The sequence below is a fragment of the Acanthaster planci genome, linkage group LG04 (assembly GCF_054643075.1).
Source record: "Acanthaster planci isolate LZ-2023a linkage group LG04, COTS_SCS, whole genome shotgun sequence".
NCBI classification, from domain to species: domain Eukaryota; kingdom Metazoa; phylum Echinodermata; class Asteroidea; order Valvatida; family Acanthasteridae; genus Acanthaster; species Acanthaster planci.
Genome location: NC_141780.1, coordinates 4,658,064 through 4,674,315, shown reverse-complemented (window position 1 = coordinate 4,674,315; position 16,252 = coordinate 4,658,064). Strand labels below are relative to the sequence as shown.

The 16,252-nt window shown below is 43.1% G+C and overlaps 1 protein-coding gene across 1 annotated transcript in view; it reads right to left on the bottom strand.

Moving 5' to 3' along the window:
• The window catches only part of LOC110974135 (calcium/calmodulin-dependent protein kinase type 1-like), a 91,259-nt gene that overhangs the window by 55,060 nt on the left and 19,947 nt on the right, over positions 1-16,252 (bottom strand). The window contains exons 4-6 of the mRNA XM_022225517.2: positions 7,795-7,933; positions 1,683-1,882; positions 883-995 (exon numbers count right to left, since the gene is read on the bottom strand). Coding sequence (XP_022081209.1) covers positions 883-995; positions 1,683-1,882; positions 7,795-7,933 — 452 coding nt within the window. The remainder of the gene's footprint in view (positions 1-882; positions 996-1,682; positions 1,883-7,794; positions 7,934-16,252) is intronic.

Sequence of the window (16,252 nt, the reverse complement as noted above, 5' to 3'; positions counted from 1 at the left end):
GATGCAAAAATGTATCCCCTGCGGCATTTTAATCAATGAGCGACCTCCGTACATGTACCAGGTACATCGTACTTTACAGTTGATTTTAATGATCGGTGTGTACGGAAGGAGAGACAGAGGTTCATCAGGCAAGAATCTGCCTGTAATAGCGCACTACGCAAACACGGTGAAGTGCTTGCAAAGGGCCAGTGTGCAAAAAAATTACCTAACCTCCTCTATTTCAAGAGAGTGTTTTGAACTCTTGATGTTTGTGATATGCAAGCAAACTGTGCAGAATTTTCAACGCCTTTCAAAAATCAACACTACATAATTGTGCATGGGGATAAATAGAGGTGCAAAATGGGCGGCGGAATATCTGTGTACTTTGAGCATAGCTTCAGACCACTAACTTCTGGTGGGGGCCGGAGCCTAAAAAAAAAAAAAAAAAATTGGAACTGTCAACTTTGACGACCTTCTTTTTGGACAACTCTACAGGTCCAGGAAATTGAAGTTTGTTGTTTATAATGTCGCCACAATGCAACAAATTCTCTGAGATCTATGGAATTGGACCATTCACATAATGATTTATCCTTTGACCTTTGTCATTTATTTGTCACAGAGACATTTTCGTGACCTCTATTCACTATAGTGCTTCTGTAAGCGGGGTGCATGGAGTGTGCCCAAGGTACTCTGGTAATAGTTTACAATAAGTCACATTTGAGAGAGTGAGTCTGTAGTGTGTCCGACTTGCTTGCCTACGGTTGGAATCAACACGTGTGCCACTGGAAGCCGCTAGCTACATGTAGCTATGGTGACTACAGCTGCTTCCTATTGACTCATGAGCAATTGCCAGCCGTAGCCAAGCAATCCAGACACGGCCTGATCCAAGATTTTCTGACTTACCCGAATCTGATATCTCGTCCCAGTAGGGTGAGTCAAACTCGTAGTGGCCGTTCATGATCTGCTGAAATAGAACAGCGTCACTCTCATCATAGAACGGTGGGTAGCCGCATAACCTGGACAGAAAACCCAAAGAGAGAGATGAAAGGAGCAAAAACTGGATCGCATTTCAAGATTTCATTTCTCCACCTACTACAGGACCCTTTGATATCCAATTTATTTCATCTCATTCCTATACTTTTCTTGATTTCTACTGCTAATTTATAAGGTGACTGAATAAGGGAATGAATATATGCTTGGCCGGTTTTAAATGGGCGTTTAAGACCGGCTTGGGAGAATGGACTCAACCAGAGCCGCAGGCAAGGGCATCATCAGCGTTCCTTCCTATTCATAATACCTTTTTTATCAGAGAGGCAAAAGAAGCCAACGTAATGGATTTCAGACCATTTTGTTCTAAAACTTTACATTCATTTGCTCAAACACCCCTGTCCCTTTTATGGTATATCCCTTTTGGAAGCTGTCCAATAGAATCCCCTTCAATGAAATTGGCCCGCACGTGGCACGCCGCATGCACACAGACTCCTGACTAATCAGACCCAATTAAACTGTCTCGTATCCATGTGCCAGTGCATGATTTAAGCAGCGGGCATTATCAAATGTTGATACACGGTCACATGACGTGTTTCGACCAATAGGAATAGAAAACTGTCCCAGGTACACGTATTTATGAATGCTCTGTAATGGAGACATTTGTCACATTGAAGACTATACATGCAACCCTCAGATCAATCTTCCGCACTCACAATATGTAGGTGATGACGCCGATGGACCAAACGTCCACCGCTTTGCCGTAGGGCTTCTGCCTCAGGACCTCGGGGGCCACGTAGCCCGGCGTACCGCACGCCGTGTTCATGTCCCCCGATCCTTCCATCTTGGACAGGCCAAAGTCACTGATCATTATCTTGGAGTCTTCTTGAGGGTTGTAAAAGAGAAGATTCTCAGGCTGAGGGAAAAGAAGAACAAGATATACAACTTTAAAACAACCACTGTAAAATGATCGGGGATTGAGAAACTAAACAGGACCCAAAGTCACAAATTTTATATATAGTGTACACTTTAGTAAGGAGATACCTGGAATTCAAATGGTTTTAGCAGGCCATATTTGGGGGAAGAATTTTAACTTTAAAGTCACTGAATAACCAGTCGAGGGCAAAATATGGGGGGGTGCATGCCAAGTGTGCTGCCCCCTACCCCTCCCCGCCCAACAGCTGAATGTTCATCCGATACCATTTTAATAATATACGGTGTACACATGCATACATATACAAACATAGCATTTTGTACACTTGATGAACCTTGGGCTGGACGTGCCTCCTCAAATTTGGACAAAATCTTTGCAAAGCCTCCAGATGGTTTCTTAGATGGTCTGACTCTGAGTAGATTCTTGAGGCAAATTCTCCTCAGGGGGAGAAGGGGGTTCAGGCAATTTCCTTAATTACAGTCACCCGCCTGACTGACAGGCCAATAATCATCCTTCAAGCATTCCAAATCTGCCTGAAGAGCAAACAGTCACAGTGGCAGCAAGTTCTTATTAACATCATATCCCTGGGGACATTTTCATCAGCAAGAAATAACAAATTTATGCACTGCACCTTCTCCCACGGCAACCCACACAGAGCACATGTATGTGTACTCCACTCAGGGACATGAGGTTCTGGCAGGTAACCTGTTTTTTGCTAAGCAAACATTTTCTGAGCTCAGCAGAAATTTATTAGCTTCATAAAATTAGGGCCGCCTTGATGAACGAGGCAATTGAAGAAAATGGTTTACTCAAGAACACAGTCAATATCGCAGCACAAGTACTTTGTGATCCCTCCAATCAGAAGGCACAGAGAACAACTCACAAACAAATTCACTGAACTGATCTTCGGCTGATAACCTACTTGTGTTGAATGAAATGCAAAGTTAGACCCGGCAAATCATGTGCAAGATGCAAAATTCCATTCAAATGCAAAATTTTACTGAAAGTTCATTTAGGCCTATGCCAGATAAATAATCCCTAACATGAAGTGTGTGTGTGCCCAAAGAGCCATACCTGGGACCAGTTAATTTCGGCCAAGGGTCTTGATCCTGACCACACTGTAAATTTTGTCCCTCTGGATTATGGCCTGACATGGAGGAAGGAACATATGGGCCCGATAACAAGCATTCCACAATTGTCTACTGTGCATTTCCCTTTTAAGTCTGTAAGGCACGCACTGTCAGTGACACAGTTGAACCCTGAAAAGCACTGAAATTTTCATTTGTTTTCCTTAACGACCATAGTTCAACAGCCCAGCTGGTAGCACAAGACTTAAAAAGCATGTGAAATAGTTTGGAGCATCGTGATAAGTACATGTACCGGTACAATAAAGGCCCGATCACAAGACTTAACGAGACCAACACCAGACCCCCACTCTGAATTCAGGTCACTGGCTTTTCAAATGAACGGTAACAAAAGAATTACTCTTTGCTACTGCTCACTGTTAATACCTGAGATTGGTCTTGTGTCTAGAATTGTGTCTGGACTTGGCAACAACGTTGGCAGATATCCGATTCAGCTTACAATCCTGCATCTGCCAACCCCCTTATGACCACATGTACCTCTTGTAAGTATAATGTAAAGAAGCTATTTGTGAGGAGGAAAAAACAAACAGGTTGCTGGGTTTGAATGATCCCTTGGAGATGAAGCAGCATCAAGCTGTGAACATAAAATTCATCCCCAGGGAGCTTAAATGGGTTTTTTTTATGTGAATGCTGGTGGTGGTTGGGACAGAATAGCAGTAATAATGATGCAGCGCTTTGAAGGCTAACATTGACGGCTAAATGCATGTGCACCTCACCAGCGGATGAAAACGCCTACGTGCATATAACAGAAACTGTGACTCAACTGCGCCCGTCTGACGGGTCGATGTTGCCGAGGGGGGGGTCCAACTCCACTGAGATCAATGTCCCAAATTCAGAGTTCAACTCTCTGCTGGCTACTGAGGCACATGACACTTTCAACGTTTTTGAGGTCAGACCTCCGCTTTGCTGACGATTCAACGAGGGAACGGTCACAGCGGTCACAGCTGGACATCAAGAGATACACTGTACCACGAGGGGCTTAAAAGCCTGGCACTCAATGAGTAGAAGCATGGGGCTCTGGAGCAGCATGTAGTAAGCACAGGTGCTACACAACTTTTATATGGACCTGTGGCACGCTTTCAGAGAAAACCTATCTAGGCCACATAACTGACTCGGCAGGCATTTAAAAGCTTGACCTTGATCTTGACTGAATGAATGCCAAACGAGACCATTGATGGACACTAATTGCATACGATGGCATCAGCTGTTTTCATCACTAACCTTGACCACTCAATGGCTAATTTCAGGCTATGCAATGGTTTAAAATAAACCAAATTACAACGGAAATTAATGAACAGTAAAACCAACTGGTTTTGGGGGTCCATTTTTCTGCGCCATACACACTACTCACGGGTGAGAAAGAAGTTACAAACAATCACAAATGCTTGTGACTGTATGAAGGCATTCAATCAATGAATTTTTAACATCAGATGAATCCGGGGACCATGGTAATGCTGTCACTGGTCAACTGCAGTGTGCCCAGTACAGATCCCTATTCATATCGCTATTCATATCGCTTTGCACAAACAAATGCTGCCTCCATGGCTCAATTCTTCTGGGGGTCTCCAAAGACGGTTGCCACAGCATTCTGCACAGCACAATGCACTGTAATTTTCCAAGTTTTTGAGCAGTATCAAGGAGTATCACGAGATTATTACATGTACATAATTAACATGGTTAAAGATATAGGGAAATTTGTTGGAGCCATAGTGAATAACACACGTCCTTATGAAATGGCCTAAAAGAGTCCTCAAGATTTGCCACCAAGCACTGAATAAAACACTTCACAGAGACTCTACTGTCTCTTCCCTCGAGCCCACGAACACATCTGATTGATGGAGGGCTGATGTGCAATTTCTTATCAGTAATTTTGCCATTTGTATTCAACATTTCATGTCTCAGACCTACGGTGGATTCTTGTATGTTGGCAGTAGGAAAAAACCATCTTTAGGCCGGGTCATCACAATAAGATCTGCAGCAAAATTTTGTTTTGAGTTGACATGCATTCAACCTTGGCAAATTAGCAGCATGAATATTTCATCTGACATCACAAATTTGCATTTTTGCTCTCACACTATTAAAGCATGAACCGACCTTTAGCATGCCCAACATCTGCTGTGCGACAATGTATGCATAGTTTGTCATACTTCTGAGAACAAGCTGCCAATACTCGGATCACTTTTTTTTTTAGACACACGTGCATTGTATTCAACCTAAGTGAGCACATGTGTTAACTATGCTTTACGGCCCTTTTCAGCTGTTTGGATGCGTCAAGGGAAACTGCCGTCGCCTGACACTGCGAGATAGCAAGCGATGCTTCGACACCTACAGAGATTCCCAGGATCCACTGCCTTATGATCCATTCACCTCAAGCTGTTCAATAATGCAGGCCATCTGTCACTCATTCCAACCCCGAGGCAAAAGGAGTTCAATGTTCAGCAGGCCCCCCCCCAAATTTTTTTTAAAATTTAAAATGAACCTGTGAATTCCATGTATGAATTTGAGAAATGACGTCCCTAGCCGGAGGCAGACCCTGCAAGCGTGTACAGGTTAGAGGTATGCGTGGTGCCAAACTTTTGTTAGAATGCGCACAAATCTATGAGGTTTGGGTACAAGGCAGCAATAATAATGTTCAGTCTCAACCCGATCTCTCCCTTTCATTTTTACCACCGAGGGGGGGTACGTCCACAAGGTGCCCATACCAAGCCCCCAATGAATTTTCAAAATGTCCATTTCCAACAAAAAAAAAATCACAGCAAATAATGCAGTGGACACACTGTTTGGACATAAGACAAAATAAAACAGACTAAGCACTCTCTCTCTCTATCTTTTGGGCCCATGAAATGCTCTGACTTTTCCCTGATCGAAAAAGGGGAAACTCATATCCCCGATTTCCAAGATGGCCGGGAACCCTGTCAAATGTGCAAACGGGTTGGCAGCTTTGGTACAAGTACATGTACATATATCACTTGTAAATCGTCCATGTAAGTAATTGGACAAAGTGTTATCAGTCTATTAATCCACCCCACTTCCAGTCTCCCTCTCGCTTCCCTACCCCTCCCCCCAACCAGTGATGCAGATTTTAAGAGATGACAACTAACACCTCTGAACTTGTTCGGTTACAATCGATACACAAGCATCCTTAAAGATGTATTTTTGCAGCACACATTCAGGCATTATCCAAAAAGGTGTCATCCTTTCAATCCCCCCCCCAACCAGGTGAGTCTATCCGTTCCAGGTTCAATAAACAGATGGCAGCATTCTGGGAATGTTTCCTTCCTCCTCTCCGAGTTACGGTCCGACTTGCTCCTCCTGCTGCACTGCTATCGGTGTGCCAAACAATGTTAACATCTGCGATAAAAGACCGGCCGTCCACTAACATACGTGAGCCAATTTTCCCTCCCTGAATGCATACTTTAGGAGAGACCTGTCAACAGCCAAGCTAGATTTGAAGGCCATTTCAGGTTCTGGCACCCTAAAACAAGGCTGCTGACAGAGCAGGTAACATTTTGTAGAACTTTTTTTTTTCTTTTAAGCTGTTGACTCATCTGAGTTCATTAGTGCAATGCTTGAAGGGGCCAGCTTTTTTTTTTTTGTTTCCACCTGCGCTCTTCTGCGGACGCCACATACGGCAAAACTGCCTTTGTTACATTTTTCAAGTTCCACAAAATCTAATTTTTCCCAGGACATATCTCGTTTCACACTCAAGCTGGTGTTCCCTGATGGGGAGATGCATCATTGTTGCATTGGTTTGTTGAGATTTGTCAGAGGGTGACCTAAAACTGCTACCAGAGTGGAGAGTCAGTCCCACCGACAACAGAGAAGCAATACAGTGAGATTTTACAAAAAGAACCAGATCCCTTGCTGAGCTGCCAGCACACCCACTGAAACAACATTTTCCGACAGGATGCATGCATATTTAAGATGTTGTACATATATCAAACTCAGGTACATTTGGGCAAGAAGTCAATTCTGAGTTAGTTCCTTGACCTCACTTTTTCAAATGCTTCCTTGTTTTAGATATTCAAAAGTTATTAAATTTTGCAATCAGAAGTGTTCAAAATGTTGAAATGAGACAGAAAACTTTAAAGGTAGAGTTACAAACCTAAGTAAAAAAAAATTTTGTTGATGACATTTCAGTTTGAAACTTTCACAGAAAAGAAGCATCAAAACCTTTTTAAATTGAAAATAGAAGAGAAAAACCTGTTTTTAGCCTTTTTACCATTCACAGATAAGCCTATAAATGCAACCCTCGTTTTAACAAACCACATCACATGACACTTCTTTACATATTAACACCTGCACATGAAGTTAGCTTATTTATTTCAATAGTGAAACTAAAGTCAAAGATAAATTTTCCAGTATTACACAAAATGATGCAAACATACGTGTGCTGTTCAGTGGGTTCAATGCAGGTAATGTCTGCACCTCTAGAGCTACTGCAGAAGTACCTACATGTACATGTGTTCACGTGGACAAATTGAAGAGGATGTTAACAAATGCCCGTTGTGTACGCATACGACAAATTCCTAATGAAATGCAGAGAATCTCGTGGCTACTTGCTGTTAGCTTGAGTAGAGTTTAACAAGGTGCGACTGGTCACAGGACAGGAAAGTACTCAAGTTCCATCCCCCAACAGTGACATCTTTTCACTGCAGAGGTTTGAGCAAAAGGCGGATACAATACAAGCGTGTACGCATCACCTCAACTTCATATGCGTTATTAAGCACATACTGTACATGTACATACCTTGAGATCTCGGTGAACAATTCCCAGTTCGTGGATGTAATCTGTTGCCTCCAGGACCTGTTTGATAATATTGCTGGCGTCTTTCTCCGTGTAGCTGCCCTTGGCTACTATTCTGTCAAAGAGCTCGCCACCAGTAACCCTGGCAATAAACCACAGAAATGGTACAAGTCAAGGTCACCAAGTGAAAGACGAGTAGACTGCACCAGCAAATTGAAAGAAGTGCTACTCCCTGCAGGTTCCTGTTAGCCTGAAAAAGCCCTTCAAGAAAAGCACAGGCGTTGGATGCAATCACATTGACAACTACATGTACAAAAAGCCTTATTCACACGTCACCACATCTAAAAATGAACATGAATCTAAAAATAAAAATGAAAGCAAAGCATGGAACCCCAAATCTAAAGGTCTATATGGGTCAACCTTATGGCCATGATTTGTCGATCCTTCCTCCATCAGCTTATCCACTTTTCTTTTTAATTCGAGGTTGGGGAAAATTGGTATGAAGAAGGGAAGAGAAGTTTGAGATTTCCTACAGGATCGACCAACAGCGCAGCACATCTGATCGATCATGAAGATCAACCAATCATGCACGACACATGCTCATGGTAGGATGAGATGCAATTTACCTCTCTGCATATAACACCAACCAACTATGCATAGATGAATTTGAATTTCTTTCCCTAGTTGATATAACGCACATGTCTATATGTGCACCACTGGTTAAGAACAACTCAACAGTGGTACATAAAAGCAAAAAGCAAGCAAGAGGATGCCAATCTGTGGTGGTTGTTCTGTCACTTCACCAGTCCAGTCCTGGTATTTAACATGCAATTCGCGTCAATTTCATTTTCCCCTTGGGCTAGTTCCAGCCCTTCAAAGGGCATCACTAAGCACCAAGCAGATCCCTCGGGGCTAGATCCAATACAAACAGGTACCTGGTACATGTAATCCACAAGGCCCCCCTGACCTGTTGCAGGTGCTGAGATGTATTACAGGGGATAAAATATACTGAAAGAAGAAGATCAAGAGAGTGGCAGAAGAAAGTTTGACGCAAATAGCACTCCCCACTAGCGTCATATGGATAGATCATTGGAGTCTCCATGTATGAATGCATGTTCTGCCTATATGCTATCCCCAGTTGGGACCTTCCCCTCCTTCGGGGCGAATATATTTTCACCGCCGCATTGATATGCCAACAGCATACTAACGAGGCACAAGGCAAACAATTGGTAAGAACTACACGTGCGAATAGTTCACCAACCTGTACAGTGCAGACGAACTGCCATTACCAGTAGTGTACAAATGCACTTTGCAATATCACAGTATACGTACACGGAAATGTTAATTACTTCAGTACTGTGGCATGCTCGGGCCTTTGCTCTTTGTCGAGGCTGAGTGATTTTGTTCAAGGAAATGTTCATTTCTTTACAGCACTGTTTCTTAACAATGATACTCACAGGTCTTCGTTTTTCCCCTGCACATTTCAGGTCCCACTCAAAAGTGCCCGTCATGTTTGTTACTACGTGTATATATTAAATGTCCAATAAGTCCAAATCAAATGAAATGTGACGTGTCTACATGTGTGTACAGTAGAAGAGAAGTGAAGGGAGGTTTCAAATGTCTGTGACTGTCGTCTGCCCCGAGTTGGACTCAGAGAGCAGCCAGATAAGTCAAGAAGCCACAGGCTGAGAAGAAGTTTTCCCATCAGGTTGACTCATGCGCTGGGCGCAGACACAAAGACTGTAGACTCAAACTAGAATTGTTCATGCATACACAGCATTGCGCCAAACGTGCTTAACGCTCAGCGAGCATATGGTGAGTTCCCACCAAAGGACCTCCACTGCTACATGTACATGTGAAAGTAAACACTACAAACACACCCTCTCTTGGTCCTGCTCAGAGCGGATAACAGCTATACAGACAATTCAACAGCCAGAATAGGCAGCCATTACTGCAGTGTTGCACCTTCGCGTGCATCAAGCTCCTCTTCGATTGATGTGGCAGAGATAATCACTACAAGTTTTGAAGCCCCAAAGCAGTGTAGAGTCTGAAGTAAACAATTGTACTTCCCTGGAGGCACCTCTTCAACTTCCCATTTCGTGTTGTACCTCAACTTTTACATGTAAAACACCTTGATGGTGAACTAAGGATTTTCCAGCTTTAAAAAAAATTGTTTGAAACATCCTGAAAACTATGAAAATCCTGATGGAAAAAAATCCTGAAATCAGGAAACACCCTGACAAATCTCACCCCGATGAGGTGTTTGCAAATTGCCAAAATGCCAAGTGCACCTTAGTTTAAGAATGCATTGAGAAAGGTATCTGAAAGCAGTGCTACCACAGTAATGGCATCCTTTCAATTTCATGCATCACCTTTGGCAAAAATCAACTGAGCGCAGTGTTTGACAGTGAGTAATTGTGCATGTAACAAGCATCAATGCCAGTTGTCCAATAGGAGCCACACAGTTCAAGCAATTTGGCAAGACTCAACAGTTAGAAGGTGGTACCAGTATATGGTTCCATGTTTAGTACATACAAAATGCTGCTTTCATTACCTGAGCCCAATTTCACAGCATGGCTTAATAGCCAATTTCTGTACCAGCAGAAAGTTGGTCTATTCCACAGAAACAGTAAGCACAGCAAAAGTACGCTTGACCCCATTGGAAAGAGTCACTTGAATCACTGATGTAAAAGTACTGTGTAGAAATCTCCATGCCAGAACCTTTTGCTCTGTGAAAGTAGCAGCACTGGTGTCTGCTAGCTTGAGAGCAACTTTCAGGCTGTTAAACAGCCAATGAAAATGAACCCTTTTGGCAAACTGCTTTTTTTCAGGGACTCAAACAAGTCTTCCCGTGTTTTTACAATGACAAGGGAGTGCCCATGAGCTGCAGAGCGTGGGGGCAGGGAACCAACAGTGTGGTCTATGAAGCTTGACAAGGCCAAATCCCAGGGTTCTGGTTCTTGATTATGCATTTGAATGCATTTAATGTACCACAACACTAATGTGAGCAGACAACGTCCATTTCCATGGCGACGCACAGTCCAACGATAAATCAAGCTCCCAGAAAAAAAGTACAATACACTGAACATCTGAAAGCACATAATGTGCCAAAACATCAGTCTTCGAAATCCATGGCAACGGCGGCAAATATCATGGCTGCCTGATGCGACAAGGTACAAATGGGATGAATAAATAAACCATGGCCCGAATTTCATTAAAATGTATGAACCCCTGCCAAGTTATACCAGACTGCTTTTTTTTTTCTTTAACCAGTGTCTGTAAGGTGCATACAGGGAATACTGGCGGCCGGCTTGGAGACAGGATCATCCACAACAGCCACACTGAGTTACAGACATCAAGTCAGGATATTAATTGCTGACCATTTTTGCATGAGGAGGAAGTCCTGCACTGGATAATTAGAACTCCAGCCTAAATCTCAGAACTGCACACCTGCTTGAGATAGTAAGACAGAAGACAGCAAGATGAGCGAGCTGCGCAGCCTAATTTTCTAGGGCAGGAAGGGAACAGGTGAAACTAGGGAAGCAGTGGATGCATGGACTTTGTTGCCAGCACTTTTATGATTTGCATGCCCCACATCAAGTAATTTAGTAGAGGCTTTTTCTGAGGGGTACGCTCTTACATCCGTCATCCCAGGCCCCCCTCCTCCCCAAAAACACTGAGGCCAGCTGATTTCTGATGAATGGAGCCGATAGAGAGATATGTCATCACGATCTGAGTCTACACTTTCTCTTGTATCTGTTGTTCACTTTCCCAATCATGCCAGGAGCAAACTGGGCCAAGATCATAACCCAAACGCCCCTGCTCCGTTAACATACAGGAAACCAACGACATATTCAGCATGCTCTCGACAAACTTTGGCACAGTACATCAAGGCCCACCTACAACTAAAAGTAGCAGGCTCTACTTTCCTGGATTCTGCCACATTGTTTTGGACATTCTGGTACATGTAAGATCTTCAGGAATGCGGGAACGATTCTTGACGGGAACAGGTTTAGCATGTCTATCTCGCACCTCGGCCTCTACCATTCGGCTGTACAAGCGGTATAAACAAGGTTTTGATTTCAAAAACGTCACCCAACACTAGTGCACATTCTGTCCATGGAACGCCACACCAGGAATACCGACTGCATTCCCGGAAGACTTTGACTTTACACTTGATCCAGGCAAGGGAACCTAGAAGGTGTCAAAACTACTTAGGCAAAGCTCCAATTCAGCACTCGCCCCAGCGAATGTGAAAGTGCTTAAAGGAGGGGGGGGAGATAAATGCCAAAAGAGCGACTGACTGGCTGAAACTGATTGCAAAGGCAGATCCAGCACCAAGCTTCGGAGGGGGAGGGGAAACAAAACCAAAAAATTGGCTCTCTCCACTGATAGAGTTAGGGAAGGGTCCATGGCCCCTTTGGCCCCCGTCCCCTGGATTCGCCCAGGCTTCCAAGCGAGCCAACTAAGGGATCGAGTGACTGGATCACAGATTGATTGATGGAAAGGTCAGTTGTAGCTAAAACAAAAGTGAATAGTTGACAGCCTGACCGAAGTGACTGGCCATGTATCCTAACCCAGTGATTGACAAATCAACTGACTGACCAAACGATTTTCACTGACTACTTTGTCGATTGACTGACTGTGGCTGCATGTACATGTATAACCGGCCATGGTTTGGAGCAGATTCTGCCAATGGAACCCCCATTTACATGTATGTAACATAAACTGTACGCTGAATACTAACAGCCGGCCAAATTCAAGCTTCAAGGGATGGCTTTGCTTTAAAAATCAGGTAAGCAATTTTTTCTGTAACAGTTCCACATACCAGTGGTGTACATTGTAGATGTGTTAAAAAAATTAGTTCAGGATAAACCTACACCAAAAGTACTCTTTTCTCCTTAAAACTGAAATCTTTAACAAAACTGTGATAGTCAGAGGCCTTAAATTTGTTCTGTGAGCTTAGCATTCTGCTTTCACCATCAAATGTCCACATTTTCAAGATCTGTTGACAGACAGATTTAATATTTGGCAGTTAACATGGTAAGCAAAAATTACCCAACAGCTGACAAAAACTGACTAGTGGCTTCAGTGACAAATGCAATGGTTATTTCACAATTTAGTTCCTCCACACATTAAATTAAATGTTTGATGCACGAGAGACCACTTACAGACTAGCAATGAATGAGGCCAGATTGGTTATTGTCAAATCAATCCATATTTATTCTTATTTCCAAGGATGTATCCTAAACCACAATCTGTCTTTTAAACAATGAAATCCGAGACCTCTATTGGCAGACCCATGAGGCCAAAATTTCCTGAGAAATTATCTCAAACCGCATGCTCTGCACTGTGGTTTAATGTTCAAGCATTGTTTTAAGCAGTCGTCTGATCTCTATTTTCATTCGACATGCTCAGCCTTCTAAAATAATCTTGCCAGGTTGCAAATTTGGTGCGCGCATCCAGCAGACAAGCCGTTTGCCTCATGAGTAACCAATTGATACTAGTACATGTATGCATTCCCTCTGCTTATTTCACTTTCTCAATAAACACTTTCCATTCAAATAACACCCTCCAAATGAGATTACTCGGCAAAATTGTATCCTAACAGCTAGAGAGAGGACCCAGTTAAAAAAAAGGAACGAATAAAAGAAGGCAAGAATTCCACCGTAATGAAATTTCGTTTCGAGTGAAATGGCGCAATAGGAATATTCAAGGCAGAGCGTGAAGGATTAAGGTTTCGCACTGGATGGCCAGGAAATTCTGCATAATTCTTCCCCTTCGATTGGGGAGATAGGTTTCACGGGTTTCAGAGATAGCTGGAGGGAATTTCAGGGGTCTATGTTCTGTTCTCAGCTCCATTCTGAGGTGCTAGATGCAAACTGCGGGTACTGTAGTAGGAACAAGATATATCAGTAATGCATGTACTGTACTTATATTTTTATATCTCTGCCACAGCAGAGGGTACTAAAGGGTATACAAAAAATATTTGTTGTTCCAATGTTTCTGCTATTCATTTTCATGGCAATGAGCCAAGAAAATGCAAAGAGCCCCTAAGTGGAAAAGCACGTAAATTACAATGCATGTTTGGCTAAAAATCTTTCCACAGAAGCCGTGGAGATGGGAATGACAGCTTCAACCAGGGGTGGTTAGTTCCTGATGAGATGTGGAGGAGATACCAGTACAAGCAACCCTGGAAGTAAGGGTGAGATTGGAAAAGTCTGAATTATCCACAAAACAATCACCAGCAATTTTAAGGGCCCCACAGCAGTGGAGGGCCTGTGGTATACCGTACATGTACATTTCTGTTTGCCTAAAAGGCAACCCTGAAAGATGCCCATTTCTCGTGTTCTATATCAACTATTGTATGTAAAACCTTGATGGTAAACCCAGGATCTTCCAGATCATTTGAATAGGAGAGATTGACTAAAAAATCCGGAGATCAGGAAAATCCTGGTGAAAAAAATCCTGAAAAATCTCACCCCTGTGGAAGGACTGCCATGTAGTCCACAGTGTTCTGAGCAAGGATTGAAGTGACAAGAGAAAAGAAAAGCACGCAAAGCCATATTCATATTGGACTGCCTTTGGAGGGGGTTGTCAAATATTGAGACTCTTGGCAACTCACTCAAGAAAACTGTCCCACAAAGACAACTGGTAAATGTCCCAAATGAGAGTTAGTTTTTAACTTTCTAAAGTAGTGGGATTTCATAAAGGCCAACCAGGTTGTAGGAAAGTTATTTGCCAGATTTACATTAACTGAGACGAAAGCTGAGATGTGTTTGGGTGAGGGTAAAAACAGGCCAACCAGATTGAAACAAAAGCAAGATTGATGCCTACCGATGGTAGAAGATGACATTCTGAAGCAACAGACATGTACAGCAACACGCTGCAAAAAAAGTTCAGTCTTAACTTCAGCCTTTGCCCTAGGTCGGCGGAATGCCAGGACCCAGCCTGGCCAAGGCAAAATGCCGCAATAATGACTACTCCAGTCGTGCGAGTGCATCTCAAGGATTAACCGCGCATTCAAATGAGGCAATAAATTCAGGCTGTAAAGCCCAAACGCAAGAGGGAACTTTGCGGGTGATGCGGCGGCAGCGCCCTGCCAGAAGCATCAATTTGATGCATCACGGCAAGACGTCTGTCCGGAGTATTTCCTAAGGAAGAAGTCAGCGTAGAGTACTTCATAAATACATGGGGAAGTATCAAGTTGACAGCTTGCTGATGCGTTTTCATTTGTCTCTGTTGACCGAGGGAATCCGCACCTGGATTGGTTGACCGGGTAGCTTCATCCATGGATGATAGGAGGGATCACTCCTGGATCAACTTGTCCCCGTCCTAGTTAGCCTCTTCTACTGCATGTACGTCTTCACATCTTAAAAAGGCAATGCACTATGCACACTATTGTTTTGGACCACGCTGGATATTTCGCCATCTTTTCTTCCTTTTCTTAAAAATCAAATGAGCACAGTAGCGGAGCTAGGGTGAAATTGCTCAGGGGGAAGCGGGCACCAGTGGGTCACATACATGTACATGTAGTTTTTCAAGGGGGCATCCAGGCACACCAGGGGTAGCTTGGGGAAACATGCCCCCCCCTTCCTCCCCACAGTAATGCCACTGAAACAGCCCCCCAATTTCAAAGCAAATCAGCACATCCCCTGCTTAGAACAGTGTCATAATGGACCCCACCAGAAAATGTTGGCATCGTCACCAAATTCATAAAGAGGATACAATCAGAACCAAAGTACACGTACTGTATGTACATGTACATGTAAATGTAATAGCACTTATGCACAGACAAGGTACATATACGAGTACATTCTCTTGGGGTTCCATCTCCATCCAACCGTGAGATTTCAAAGCGGTGTGAATGAAAAAGGGTACAAGTAACTTTATCAGTAATCATACACGTACAGTACATTCAGTGTTTTTATTGAAAGAGAAAACCTGTTAACACAGGCATTTAGGGTAGCAGGCAAATTAAATAACATGCATGTGTACACATCTCCCTAAGCAAGCTGTCTGAGCAGAGTCTTCATAAGTTGCAGGCACTCATGTGATTACATTTTCATGAGTACAAGTAACAACAAATTTGAGTTCAAATACGAGTACAAATATTACAGGTATAACACTGGCTTAGCAAAAAATTGGTTATAAGCCAACAGGTAGTGTACTGTGTATTTCCCAGGACTGGTTTCCATCTGGTTTTTGCTTCACACAAACATTTTCCAAGTACAAGTAGTATTTTCTACTGAGCAACTCTGGATAAACATACATGTACATTGTACATGTACAGTAGGCCTATTCAACCCAGGTTTTGACTCAATTTGCCTCTCTCCCAGCAAGAAGGTGCAAACTACATGTACATGTACATATCCATGCAGAAGGTTGGGGAGAAATTCTCTTGGGGTTCCATCCCCATCCAACCCTGAGATTTCAGATCAGTGTGAACGAGATAGAGTAA